We start from the raw sequence: 14628 nt of genomic DNA, 5'->3' as shown, positions 1-14628 counted from the left end.
ATCCGGGTCGGCCTGTGCCCAGTAGGACCTACTGCCCGTGTGCGACTCTGTCGTTGGTGTTTTCTTTTGTAAGTCCCACTTTTAAAACAGTTTATTTAAATTCTAGCTCGTTAACGTGACTGTGTTTAACCGACGGAGTGAATGGGTCCCTGCGTGTGAAGGGATGCCTGTGTCCCAGGGCAGTTGGTTAGTCCCTGTGTGTGTCTGACCTTGTGTGTGAGAGAATGGCCGCTAACCCCCCTGCTCCCTTCTATGACGGTGTGTGTTTGGCTCCACGTGTGCACGCCTGTTGCCCTCCTTCTTCTGTCCCCATGCTCAGCGAAATCCCGTGTCCTCAGCCCTCGCTTCCTGGCCTCAGACTGTCCCCTCCGTGCACTCTGCGTGGCCTTTGTTCCGGAAGCCCCTGGAAATTTCTCTTTCCAGTGCCTGCTCTTGTCACAGCCGGTGGTTGGTTCATCGCATCCTCCTACTGCCCAGGGACCCCGCGGACCACCCCTTCCTCTGGAAACAGCACACAGACTCAGTGTTCTGCCCCCCTCACTGGCCACTCTGCCTTCTCCGTTGGGACCTTCAAATGTCAGCAGGCACACAACTCGGGCCTTAGCTCCCGTGTCTTTTCTATTTTCTTCCAAGTTCCAGTTCCCAGGCTGTAAGTACCAGGGAAACGTTAGTGTCTCTTCCGACACCGACTCCCGCTCCTCCCGTCCCCCACCTGTCTTGTCACACGTCTCCTGGCAGGTCGGACCTCACACGTGACATCCATCCTCTGCTTCAAACCTTCCAGTGGCTTCCCTAAACAAAGCCCCAAGTTGCCTGTCCCTCTGGCTACCTCTCCATTCACTCGCCCCATTGCTCACTGTGTTGAAGCTACACATTTCTCATTGTCCCTTAAGACACCAACCTCATTCTCGTCTCTGGGCTTTTGTACTTGGTGTTACCTCTGCCGGAAGCCTCTCCCCTAACTCTTCCCTCGGCTCCTTTTCTGCCTTCTGGCCTCAACCAAAAATGACACTTCCCCAGAGGGGCCTTCCCTGACCATGTTAGCTAAAGCAGGGCTCTTCTCAGCCGCCTGCCACATTCCTCATCTTCCTAGCGCTTCCAGAAGCGGATCACCTTACTGACTGGGCTCTTGTTCAGCGTCGCGGTCCCCAGTTGCAGTGGGAGGTCCAGGGGGGCAGCGCTTTGCCCGCTCCCGTGGCCGGCATTTAGAATGGTGCCAGGCACACCCTAGCTGCTTAATAAATCTTTGTTGACGTCCTCCTGAGTCTCTGCCCTGATCACCTGGATCCTTTGCTGGGCCCCTTCCTGGAGCAGAGGCCTGGAGTTGAACTTTCCCCGGAAGTCGGGTTCCACTCCCAGCCCAAGGGCCCATGGGCTGCGGGATTCTGGACCCACTCCTCAGGCTTTTTCTGAGCTGACATGTCCTCCTGTGAGAAGGCATCTCTCTCTCTCTCTCTCTCTCTCTCTCTCTCTCTCTGTCTCTCTCTTCTGGGATTATCTCCAAAGGCCAGGCGGAAGGCTAAGCCAGCTCAGCTATAATACTGACAAAGGGGTAGGTGTGGCCCGCGGTGGGCGGGGCAGACGCGGGAAGCCGGCCACGCCCCTTCCGGCCTCGCCCCCAGGATCGGGCGCTCTGGTTGTCCAGTGGCTGTCCCAGGTCTCATCAGAGTTCCCTCCCAGACAGATGCTCCTCGTGGAGACCAGGTCCTGCAGGCGGTGCGCCCCTCCGGAGTTCAGACGAGGCGTGGGGGGGCGCCCCCACGGGGGAGCAGACGGGGCGTGGGGTGGGTGGGACTGCCTGGGGTCTGGGTCCCACTACCTGAAAACATCCGGACCCCACGCCTTTCAGGAGAGCAGCCCACGTAGGCCCCTACATCTGGTTACAGGTCACGGAGGAGCAGTGACACCGTCACCAGGGCCCAAGAGCGACTCTTCGGAGGGCCCCGTGGTGGGAACCGCTAGGGACCAAGGAAGGGGGGGGGGGGGTCTGTCGCTATGCCCTCAGGGCCACCATTCTGATGGGCCTAATGGAGCCCGAGGATAGCCCCCAAAAGAGCCCTGGGTCCCTGCATTCAAGGATGTGTCGCTGCTTTGCGTTCCCGCGGCTCCGGCTGTGTGACCCTGCCCAGCCATGCACCCACCGCATCAAGGCACCGCTAGGACCAGGATAGGGCGCTGGGAGGTGGCAAGGCCCAGTTAGGTTGGTGGGCATATTCACTCTGCTCCCCACCTCAGTGTAAAAGCAGGGAGCTGCGGGCCATGTGTGGCTCTTAGGAGCCCCTTCCCACCCCTGCCTTGGGAAAGGCTCCCAGTGCCCCTGTGGGGTTTTCTTTGTAATTTTCTGGGTCTCCTGACCTTTTAGCAATGACCGTGTATGGCTGATCCTTCCGGCAAAGCAATACGTGCCATTTCCTCTAAGCCCTGTCCGTAACTCCTTTGCTGTATCTGGGTGTCAGGCCTGAGACAGCGTGGGGGACTTTTCTTTCCTTAGGCCTTGCTGAAACTTTGAGTCTTCTGGGGCACTTGAAGATACGATGCCCACTCTCAGGGGGTTGGGCCTCAGGTGATCGTAATGGGGAGCCAGAGCCGAGAATCACTGGGCTGAGAGATGGGGCTGTAATGGAAGTCTGGGACGGAAAACCCTGGAGCCCACATATCCTCCTCCTGAGTGCTGGAGGGTCCGGTATGTTCTCCTTGAGATCAGGCTGGTGGCCATGCCAACTGGTGTCTCTGGGCCTTGAGCAGCCTGTTGGCCCCCGGGGAAGCCCCAGCACAGGAGATCCGCCGTGTATGCGTCCCAGTCATTCCGAGGACTCTGCCCCAAGCCCCCGGTGCATCCCCCATCCATCAGCTCAACAGGCCGTCTTCCTAGGCTGGCTTTTCCCGGCTACTCCTCCCCTCCCCTCCTAGCCTTCCTGCCCATTCTTTGGTCCTAGAATATGTGCTCAAACAAGAAAACATCAGGAGGAAAATCTCAGCCCGCCCACGTCCCAAATAAGTGACCCTTGATGACGTATGATTCCTTCCCCCCATCCAGAGGATCTACGGACATTCGCGGGGGCACCTCAGCTTCAGGGGCTGCCATAACTCTCAGCTATTTGTGTGTTTGGCCGTACACGGAGGTGGGAAGCAGTTGTGGGTACGGGGGCGATGCCAGAGAGGGCAAGAGAAGGGAAAGCTGGGGTGACTTCTCTGGCCGTACAGTTTCCCCACTGGACAGGGCGGGGGGGGGGGGGGGGCGGGGCATGGCACAGACTGGCTGTGGGGGATTCAGGGGTTTTGTCTTTGGTAAATACGTTTCCTGGGCCGACCCACACGCTGTGTACGATGTGGTTTGGGATGAGTGTATGTGCCGGTGGAAGCCTGTGACCGAACGACTGCGCAGCAGTTGCCCTGGCCTCCGTTTTCTCATCCGCCGAAATGGGTGAGACCCAATGAGACTGTTGCCACCGGTGTCCTTTGCTATCTGAATCAGGGAGCTCTATGAAGAAACAGTCCTGAGAGTGGTGTGGCCGTGCCCTGGCTCTGCCACGACTCCCGGGCAGAGGGGTACTGGCTGCCCCTCTCACCTTCGTGCACAGAGGGGCTGAGGGCAGGGCCTGGAGGGTGTCCCACTGGGGGAACGCGGTCTTGAATATCCTTACTTTCTATCCCTTGCTGTGCTCCAGCTGGCAATCCCAGCATCTCAGGCAGCGCGCCCAAGGGCTCTGGGTTTAGGGTACCTTACTCCACACACAATGCTGGTGTTGCAGACAGGGCGCCCGGGGGGGGGGGGGGGGGGGCAGGGGGGAGGCTGTGGTTCTCTCTGCGTGTGGAAGCCGGGAGCCACAGGGGGAGCCACACTGCTTCCGACTGGGGAGACGCCACCAGGGGGCTTAACACTGGGCGGGACGGTTTTCCAGCCTCCCCTGGGGTCATGGTGCACGGCCCCTGGGGCTGCTGCAGCCCGCCGCCCCCCCCCCCCCTCCCGGCTCTGCCCAAGCTGGGGCCCCAGGAGCCCCGAGGCGCTGGCTTGAGGCCGCGCAGGGGGAGGGAACAGAGAGGGGGAAGAGACGCCGGCGCCGGAGAAGCAGTCCATCCACAAGAGGGCGCAGTTTCACGTGTTTATTTTTGGCAGGAAGGAAATCATTGCAAACCTCTCGACCGACAAGGCTCGCCCCTGGAAACGTGCACATTCCACATGTAGTATTTCCCAAGTAACGCTGGCTTGTTTATCACATTCAAATGTCCAACAGAAATCCACGACTACCCAGGCACCAGAATCTCCACTACGGGTGGGGGGAGGGGGGTGTTAGTCTGCAGAGAAGCTCCCTGGAGAACGAACAGGAACAGACCCCATCAAATTTACAGCGAGAGAGGAGCAGAGGCAGCCAGTGGCTTTTGCTCGGGTAACTGCAAGCACGTCAAGCCATCCACTCGCTTCTCGAACCCTGGCATGCCAACTGCCCATCACAGCACCTTTAAAAGCAGAGGCACAAACGTCACGAGTGTTTGACCCTATAGGGCTGTGTGGTTCTAGATTTTATCAGAGGGCCGTCTTTAAAATAGAGGGTCTTCGATGTTGCCAGGTTATATAGACTTACAGATTTCTTTTTCCAGACCAGCAGTTCAAATGCTGCAACCATGACCAGTCAGTGTCATCAGGGCCTCACGTCTCCAAAGTCACCTCATCAAAACTGCACTGTGTCAAAGGAGCTTCCCCACCAACCATGGGTTGTGACAAGTGGTGTTCCTCCTTGGGACACAGATACGTGGTTTACAAACAGCTAATGTGTGAAACCGCAGACCAACACGGGAGGATTCCCGAACAACGGAAGACAGAGCAGTGACAACCTCGGATGCCTGGGCACCTCCACTCAAGGCCCGGCCAGAGACGGCATAACATCACCGGGGCGGAGTCCACAACCCAACATATCTCGTCCCAGATCTTAATGTAAAAAATACTTGTCCAGGAGACTATATATTAACCTGGTACCAAAAGGGGCGTGGAGACTCAGGAGGTCGGGTTTCTCTTTTGGTTGAAGAGTTGGGGGGGGGGGGGGTGGGTATTTTGGTAACATGGGAAGCAATATGGCACAGAGAAATAGCTAATAGGGTTCATTAGGTTTTAAAGCCCACAATTTAATAAAAGGTAATAATTAAAAACAATACCCGTATTTACCTTAAAAAACATAAACCCCAAACATTCATCTCATTTCTTGGCCTTATGTTAGAATTCTATTGCTTCATTTACATGTAGATGATTAAAAATATAGAGAGAGATCTAGATATTCTGGTTATGTACACAAAGCAGAATCGAGGGTTAAAACAAAAATGGAATTTTGGAGTGTGGTCAAATAAGGTGCACAGAATCCAGAACCCTCGGGGGGGGGGGTCTGCTGGCCCCCCCCTCCCCGAGACACTCTGTGTCCTGTGATGGCAGGAACCGGGCTCCATTCCCCCACAATCGTGCAATGGTGCTCACGGTTTCAAGAACCACTAGGTGCAGTGTTTGGCTCAAGCTTGCCAGTGTCTTCACTCCGTCTCTGAGAAGTGGGACACTGTTCCTAGGTCCGATTCCCCTGAAATACTCTAGAACTTCGTCCTCTCTGCCCCCTGTTCCAGAGAAGACCTCATGGTGCCAGCAGAGAAGAGGGCATGGCTGAGGGTCTGGGGCTCTCACCAGGACCGATTTCTGTGTGGATTGCAACACACGACAGACACTGGACTGCAACATTCGAGACATTTAAGGCAGCGGGTTGACTTAATGACTAGTTTTCCAGATCAAGGGTTATGGCGTGTGCAGATCCGCCGTGGAACTGCCGTGGTCTGTGCTGATGCGAGCAAGGGGCTGTTTCTACTTTAACTGGCATGTGGGTTACTGGATTCTGCACACTCAGAAAGCTGGGGGACCCGGTTACCCCCGAATACTTATTTCTCTTCTGAATGCACGGCAGTCCGCGGCCCAAAGTGCTGTTGGGAGGACACGATTGGCAGCTGGCTTTGTTATCTTGTGAACGAAAGCGAGAACAAAATTTTACTTCGACCCCCATTTCCACACTTGCTAGCGCCAGTCGCTTCCACCAGAACTCTGGCAGAGGCCCAACCCACAGAGGACTAAGGCAATGGTGCCGACACGAAAGGGTTCTTCTAAATTACTTTTAAGAGCAATACTTTATATAGACTGTCTTGTCACTGGGAAAGGCTGCAGAGGAAGCCCCGGCCCGGGGAGGGCACCCTTCCTCTCCCTGGCTCGGGGCGAGGGGTTCCACCTCTGGACAGGTTTCCCCAACCCCAGGCTGTGCTTCAAAAGAGAAGACCAAGAGGGGACTTGGGCCACGTCAGCGGGGTGGCTGGGGGAGGCCACGGGTTCTCGAGAGAGAACGGTCGGCTCATCACGGTCTCTGATGTCGACTGCAGTCGGAAACCAACACCACGCCCGTGTGGCGCGCCGGCCCCTTTGTCTTTGTTCCCTTCTGAACTCCCGTGGCCAGAGCCGGGCAAGGGGGACTCCTGGTGCAGTCCTGCGGTGGGGCGGGACACCTACGTTTCTGACCCTGTCCGAGTCTGCAGCTTAGCAGTGAGCAGATTCTGAGCATAGGCACAGTGGCAAAGAACAGTGTAACAGCCGCTGGTCAATTCCATTTGGTGGCAGCGCAATAGCAGCAAAGAAAATTCCCAAACAGCTCCGTGTGTATCCAGCTTTTGGAAAGGAAAACATTTTAAAAAAAATCAATAAACAGGTTGTTTGTTTGTTTGTTTTTTTTAAATATCCAAGGGTTTCAGAGTTTCTGGTAACTGCTCTACCCAGAACGACGACGACGACACAACAGAAAACACACAGGAGTACGGCAGTCGTGTGGGAGCAGAAGTGACGATGCCACTTTTCAAGGGGGGGGAGACTGGGACCTCAAGACAAACGTGTCCCCATCAGAAACAATAGCAATAACATAAAAGAAGCTGTCGTTCCCTAAAGGGCCGAGCCGCACAACTGCAGATACATTCCAAACTGGGTCAGTAACGAATGGAGGCACCAGCGTGGTCGCCGCGACTCCTCTGTCTGTCGGGAGCCCGGCCCTGCCCTACAACATGCCACAGGGCGTCTGAGCGGTCACACCTGTTGGGAGACAGGCTTCTATGACTCACCTCCAGCCCTAGCCGCCCCGCCCCCCCAGGTTCTAGAAAATTGTCGTAGTTGTCTTCTTAGAGAATCTAAGACAATAAAAGACTAAAAGATGTCTGGAAATATGTCGTGTAGAAAAATTAACTCTCAGCTTAAAATAACATTCAAAAAGGCACTTCATCCTGTAGGAAAGAGATTCTGAGTTGGGTCAGCTGCTCCGAGCTGGGATAGAAAGGGACCGGTTGTCTGCTTGGAAGGGGGGATGGGCAGTTGAAAGGAAGTCCGATAGATATCAAGCTTTTTCTTTTTTTTTTTTTTTTTTTTCCATTTTTTTCTTTTTGGTATGTTTTAAGAAAAGCAAATACCGTAAAATGCATGTCCCTTTATGAAATCTGTTAAAAGAGTTCATCTTAAAATAGTGTTTCTGTTCTTAAAAAATAAAACAGGTAGGTATGGCCACTTTGACCTCGCGGCCTGGAGCACGGAGTGTCCTCGCTCCAGGCAGGTCCCCGAGGCCGAGGTCCCGGAGCGCACGGGCGGGGCGGGCGGAGGCCGGCGCTACCTGTCACAGAGTCTGTGCAGCATGCTGTACACGTCGTCTTCCCGGCTCAAGCCCTCGAAGAAGGGGATGAGGTCCAGCAGCTCTGTGTCCGTCATGTCATCGAACCAGGACTGCACGGGCACCTGGAAGACAGGGTGTGGAGGGGGCAGCTGAACCGTGCCCGGCACCGGGGGCAGCTCCTAGCCCGACTGGTGCCCGCACGTTTGGCATTTTCTTTGGTAAGGAGGACGGGTGTCTAAAAAGCATCATCGTCACCATCTTGTTTGTTCTCTCCCGTCCCAACTAAGGTGGATCCAGAGCTACCTGGTTCAGGAAGAAGGCAGAGTTCAGTGTGTTTGCTTTTTAAGTGAAGTGTAAATGTCAGTGTGTGTGCGTCTGCTTGTTTTGCTCTCCTGCCACAGAAAAGGTGGCCACGGTGTGGAGTGTATGAGAGCTGGCCTTGCCACCTGCCAGTTTCAAAAGCTCTTTCCACTGCGTCCAACAGCTCCTTACCCCTCAGAGCACTTGGGGCCACAGCTACCTGCCGGCCACCGACACCACGGAGCCCACAAACCGGGCACGGCGAGGCTTCCGATTGTGCCGCGCAGCCAAAAGCAGAGAATTTCCTCCCATCCTTAGCAGCGATCGGTTAAAAGGAGAAGTATAAAATTTCAGGACAGTCTGAGCTCTGGGCACAGACAGGATTTTCCCTTAGTTTTAGACGTGGGGGGTGATGGTGGTAATGGGTAGCAGCCAGCGGTGCAAAAGAAGAGATGCAAAAAGGAATTTGGGGAAAGCGAAGGAGTTCACAAAAGTAATATTTTGGGCCCTTTGAAGGACTGCTCAGAAACGAAACGATTCGTTGTATAATTAAAAAATAGGCAGGGGCGCCTGGGTGGCGCAGTCGGTGAAGCGTCCGACTTCAGCCAGGTCACGATCTCGAGGTCCGTGAGTTCGAGCCCGTGTCAGGCTCTGGGCTGATGGCTCAGAGCCTGGAGCCTGTTTCCGATTCTGTGTCTCCCTCTCTCTCTGCCCCTCCCCCGTTCATGCTCTGTCTCTCTCTGTCCCAAAAATAAATAAACGTTGAAAAAAAAAATTAAAAAAAAAATAGGGGTGCCTGGGTGGCTCAGTCGGATAAGCATCCAACTTGGTTCCAGCTCAGGTCATGATCTCACGGTTCGTGGGACTGAGCCCCACATTGGGCTCTGTGCTGACAGCATGGAGCTTGCTTGGGGTTCTTTCTTTCTCTTTATGCCCCTCCCCCACTTGTGTTTTCTCTCTCTCTCTCTCTCTCTCTCTCTCTCTCAAAATAAAAACAAATATATAAACAAGGCAAGGATTAACAAAAAAACGACTACTCCTAGGGGAAGGGCAGGAAAGAGGGAGAAGGCAGACATGGACACAAGACTTCTCCAAGTTTATCTCTGTTGGTAGCTTTGATGTTGGAATCATGGAAATGTGTTACATAATTGAAATAAAATTAAACCATTAAGAAAAGAAAGCAATGAAAAATGAACCCAAGGTGCATATAAACTTGGTGACATAACCACACCGAGAATTATTTCAAGTGATTTTAAAACGTAGTGTTCTGTCCGTACATTTCTCAAAGACACCCTAAGTGCGTGCAATTGTCTTAGTAGTAGTAATAATATTAGTACTCTATTTGGAAACTATTAAACATATACTATAGAATAAGTCAAATATGTAATGAAGTGTTAATATATTTAGGAACCCAGAATTTCAGCACAAGAGCAGGAGATACAAATACAAAAATAAAACCAAAGAAACTAAATAAAAACTGTTATAACACTGAACTGGAAAAACAATATGAATTTATGATTTAATTTTAATTCTAAAAATATATATATGTTAGCTCTGTCTAGTATAAAAGGCCAGAAGCAGAGGACATCTCAGCAACAATGAGAGTCCATCCAAACTGTGGTCTCTCAATACCATTCCCACTAATAGGAACAAGGCTCTATAGAAAAGTGGTTGATTCCAGGGTGGAGGTAAGAAACGGACAAGACGAGCCTGGAATATCTTGTTGCACCAGAAGCAGGAAGCTTTCAAAGACTATTGTTATTTGAAGGGATGTCCGCTGTCCAAAGGTGAACGAACATTTGAGCATACAAAAGAATAATAAATGTATTAAGTTATAACAATGAAAAATGCTTGAGTTCATCATAATGCCCCCCTCCCCCCAAATTCACTGGCTACTTTTGGAAGCTGCTAGACCATCGACTCATTACTCTGAAGATTAAAGAATTAAAGAAAAAGAGCCAAGACATTACCCTGACTTCCCGATTCAAATATTCAAACTGAATTTAGGGTAATCAAGTAGTCGACGAGGGCAAATTCGATTTAAACAAAAAGAGTGGGGGGGGGAGTTCTGGCCAACACATGTGGAAAGAATGATAGAATTTAGAAATCGCCATTTCGCAATTCTTAATGAAATAGTTGATGTAGGCAATGATCATCAACGACCGCTCAATTTCTAGGTCAAAGGTTGATGGGAAATTTAAAAACAGTAGGATCAGGCTAACAACACCTGACTCCAAAGATCAATTTGAAGTCTTTAAAAGTGGGACAGCCCGAACATGATATGCCTCCTGATGTGACAGCATACTAAGTACACAATACCACCTGAGATGTGTTCTTGAAAAAACAAAACTGAACCTGCACTGAATCAGGCAGTAGTGCTCTAAGTACCTGTTCAAGGGAAACATGGGAAAACAGCACGAGGCTGCAACTAGACAAATCCAGAAGAGAGGACATTTCTGTAAGACAAATAACCAGACTTTCTTCAACCAGTAAACAGGACGGAAGAAAAAGGGAGAGGGGAGGGAGAATTGTTAAGATTATACGCATTATTAACCAAAGCAGTGCATGGACCTTGCTTGGTTCTGATTCAAACAGTCCAAATGCAGGGCATTTCGAGATGATAAGGAAAATATGAACACAGTCTGGATATTAGAGAGTATTAAGAAACTGTTAGCTCTGTCAGATGGGATAATGGAATTGTGATTGTATTAAGAAGTAATCCTTATCTGTTAAGAGACACATGACAAAATGCATTACGATGAATTTGATTAACTCACTATAATGAATGCATGTAAATATAATAAATTTGGAACGTTTACTCAAATAATCATTACTCACTAACTGAATCTAGCTTGAACTCAGTTCTTTGCTATATGGGGAGCCACAGAGCTCTGGATTCAAGGAAAGGACGCTGGGGGGCCTTTTGTTTAGTGTGAGAAGACCAGGCTGGGGGGGAAGCCTGCTCTCCGGGAAAGGCTGCCTGAGCTCAGGGCCAGTGTGGCGGTCCTGCTGATGGCTGGCAGTCACCAGCGGGGTTGGCTGACCTCCCTTTCCCTGGAAACGTAGGACGGGAGGTGGGAGAGCATGTCTCTCTTGCTTGGACAGTCATGCTGCACCCAGTGAGCAGGCACTGGGGACTGTCACACTCCAGGGAGTTTTAGGTAGATGTCCCCACTGTATACTTTTCAGACTTCATTGTGAGGTGGGAAAGCTTGGCAGGCTTGTCTGAAGGCCTTTATCGAGGTGTTTCATTCATTCTTGTTTAAGAACGTCTTCTGCTGAAGAGGTAGCCAGGCCTTTTGAGTCTACGGGAGCCATGAGCCAGCTCCAGGAGGTTCGCGACGGAACCCTTCTCAGGAACAACATTAACAACGCTAAGATGCAGCCCCACTGAGCACTCACCCATCACAGGCACTGTTCCAAGTGCTTTCCACGCTCTGCCACGCTCGATCCTCCAACCCTCCTATGGGTCAGCACCCCCAGAATTCCCATTTGGTGGACGAGGCAACTAAGGCTCAGTGAGGTGAACGAACTGGGTCAGTGTCATGTAACTGCTAAGTGGCAGAGCTGGGTTTTCACCAAGGCCAGGCCAAGAGAGCTGGTGCAGATGCTTGAGAGCACGAAGGCGAAGCTGGACGGCCCCCCCCCCCCCCCCCCCCCCCGTGCTCTCCCCTGGGGCTACTTACTGCGTTCTCAGGATGGAAGATGTAGGAGGCCGGAGAATTGTCCACGATGATCACTTTGCTCAGCTCCCGGCCCAGGCGACTCAGGTCTTTCACGTAGTTGCCACGATGGAAGACGCACGATTCTCTGAAGAGCCGGGCCCGGAACACGCCCCAGCGGTCCAGCAGGTCGGCCACGGGGTCTGCGTACTGGAAAGCAGGAGTCGTGGTGAAGGCCGGGCGCCTGGAAGAGCCCAGAGACCTGCCCTACTGCAGCAAGATCCACATTACTTTTCCAGACAGGGGTTCACATAATTGGACATGTTTTAGGATCCTGCTTGCTTTCCTCTCCACGTGTGTAAGACAGCCTGGCCGCTTCAATTTCTTTCACTTCTCATATCCAGTCCGTCAGAAGTTCTTGGCGGTTCCGCCACCAAGAGTATCTTGAATCCACCTGCATCTGTGTATACCGCCCGGCTCCCGGTGTGTGTAACCTCTGCCTGGGCCAGCTGCGTGAGTCTCTCAAAGGGCCTGCCCGCTCCCCCTTGCGTCTCCTTTGCAGCCCACGCAGCTGCTCCTCTCATGTCCCATCACCCCTGCTTACGACACCCCGCCGCGGACCCACTGGCCCTGGAGTAAGGCCCGCGCTCCTCAGGGCCTGCCCTGTCCCGCACGGCCACGGCTACGTGGTGTGTGCCCCCGCTCAGCTCCAGCTCGTCACCTGAGCCGCACTGGCCTTGAACGTGGTCAGAACCCCTGCACCAGTGCTCCCTCCGCACGCAACATTCCCTCCTCAGGTCTCTGCACAAACTTCTCCTTCCGTCCCTTCGCCTTTCGGGTCTTGGCTTTCCTTACCACCCACGTAGAGCCACCTATACCTCCCTTTCTGGCTACCGGGGTCTCACGGTGGCTTCCTTCACAGAGCTCACCACCCCCGGGGATTACCGGATTTTCTCTTCTCTGGCCAGAGCGCAGGCCTTGTCTGGCGTGTTCACCAGGATGTCCCGGGCACCTTGCACCGTGCCCACCTCATGGTGGGGGCTCAGTAAACACTAGTTTTGTCACCGAACGAACGAGCAGACTCTGCATTTGGCTTGCATGGCATGAGGCCGCACTGCCTCCTACACGTGCTCTCTGAGGAGCTGGGCCAGACCAGCACCAGCACGGGGATGGTGCCCAGACACCCACTTCTGTTTACTTGAAGCCCAGGAGGTTTTTTCCAACTTTGTTTTGCTTTTTCAGTGAGAGAGAGAGCGAGAGAGAGAGAAAGAGAGAGAGAGAGAGAGAGAGGGAGAAGGGGAAAGAGAGAATCCCAAGCAGGCTCTATGCTCAGTATAGAGCCTGATGCGGGGCTCAGTTCCACCATCCCGGGATCACGGCCTGAGCCGAAATCAAGAGTCAGAAACTCAACTGACTGAGTCACACAGGTGCCCCGCAGAGCCCACGAGTTTTATGGGAGGGAGTGTGGGGCTCACCGTATTTGGCCTTCTCTCATGGCCTGGGGGATTTTCCCAAAGCAAGCTGAACCAGATAAAAAAATAAAGAGGTCATCCCTGAGGGAAAATCTTCATAAATGAAGATGTCGAAAAGACGGGGTTCCCATTGAGTGGCTGGGGCTGGAAGTGAAAGAGAGGTGACAGCACAAAGACCAGCAACTCTGCCAGGAGGCAGGAAATACCCGGAATGCACAGCAGCCCCCGGGGTGCAGAGAAATGCCAGCACGCTGCAGGATGTGGGGCTACGGGCAGCAGCTCTAACTCTGTGGCAATGTCCTCCTTTCCCCAGACACATCCCGAGGGGGCAGAGTCCAGGAGCAGGCCATTTCCTGCTGACCAGGCAGGCACTGCAGTTTTCCGCTGGAAAGGGCAGTACCCACCGGTACTAGGAGGCTGACTCTAGGTGGAAATAGTGATTAATTTCTGCATAATTGTGAACACTGGCGGTGGCATACATCCTTCAAGAGAACGTCTGAGTCTGGGGGCTCCAGGCCTTAGAGGTAAATGTGGAGAACGTAAGCTTCATGAGGGCAGGGGCTTTGCCTCCTTTGTTCTCTGCCGTATCCCCAGTACCCAGTACAGAGCCCGACACACAGGAAGTTCTAAGCAAGTATCTGTTGGGTGAACGAATCCAAAAGGAAACTTAGATGAGGAAACAGACATAGAAGGGCTCTGACATCAGCTCAGGGCTCCTGTGGGTTTCTGGGCTGTGGGCCAGGAGGTCCACGGCACCAATGGTGCTGGCTGGGAGCTGAGCCCAGAGCCAAGAACCGGGGAGCGCCCACCTGTCTGCAGAGCTTGTGCATCAGGGAGGAAAGGGCCGGAAGGCTGCATGCACTTGGGAGCCGACTCAGCTGAGCCAGGCTGGAGTAGCAGTGAGGGAAGGGCTGGAGAGACAGGTGGAGGCGCAGGAGGGAGACGTCCAGGAAGAGACTGAACAAGGATGTTTAAGCGCTGGCGACTACTGCCGAGAAAGAGGGTTTCAATTTTGCCAGCTTCCCCCGCAAACGCCCTCCTAACCCCCACCCCCCAATTCTTAATCTACCACACCGGTGCCATCTTCCTGTTTGTTATTTCTGCAGTTGTCACTTCAGGCTCCTCGGTGCCCCAGAGCCCCGCCAGGAGACCCGTCCACGCTACGGTCCGTCTTGGTGCCATTCATGGGAAAGAGCGCCCACTGGGGAAGATTATGTCTTCCCCGAGGCCATGCTCTTTTTAGTATGCCAAAGTGAGGCCTAGGTTTGGGATTCCCTTTCCACCGAGCTCATGCCCTAAGGCCTGCCAATGAGTCTGGCAGAACGTTGTGCAGGTGGGGCTCCCTCTCATCTCAGCCGTGACTGAGACATGATTCAGACCAGGAATGCCCCGTCTGGCAAAGCGGTATGTCTGGGCACCTGGGGTCAGAGTCCCCGGCACGCAGAGGAGAAGGGAGCCACCCCGAGCCAGGACATGGTAGGGGGTGGGGAAGGGGAGAGTCCTTGCAGCAGGTCTGGAGATGAGCAGATG

The 14628-nt window shown here is 53.3% G+C and overlaps 1 protein-coding gene across 3 annotated transcripts in view; it reads right to left on the bottom strand.

The window, feature by feature from the left end:
* Positions 1-4090: 4090 nt before the first annotated feature.
* The window catches only part of CTDSPL (CTD small phosphatase like), a 121405-nt gene continuing 110867 nt past the window's right edge, over positions 4091-14628 (bottom strand). For 2 of the 3 annotated variants that reach the window (XM_047874589.1, XM_047874590.1), the window contains 2 exons: positions 11651-11836; positions 4091-7786 (listed from right to left, as the gene is read on the bottom strand). In XM_047874589.1, the coding sequence (XP_047730545.1) occupies positions 7661-7786; positions 11651-11836 (312 nt within the window). In that variant the 3' untranslated portion in view covers positions 4091-7660. The other variant, XM_047874591.1, reaches the window with a different exon arrangement.

Source organism: Prionailurus viverrinus, chromosome C2, assembly GCF_022837055.1.
Source record: "Prionailurus viverrinus isolate Anna chromosome C2, UM_Priviv_1.0, whole genome shotgun sequence".
In the NCBI taxonomy this organism is placed as follows: Eukaryota; Metazoa; Chordata; class Mammalia; order Carnivora; family Felidae; genus Prionailurus; species Prionailurus viverrinus.
The sequence above is the reverse complement of the archived record's forward strand: the minus strand, read 5'-3'. Positions and strand labels throughout refer to the sequence as shown.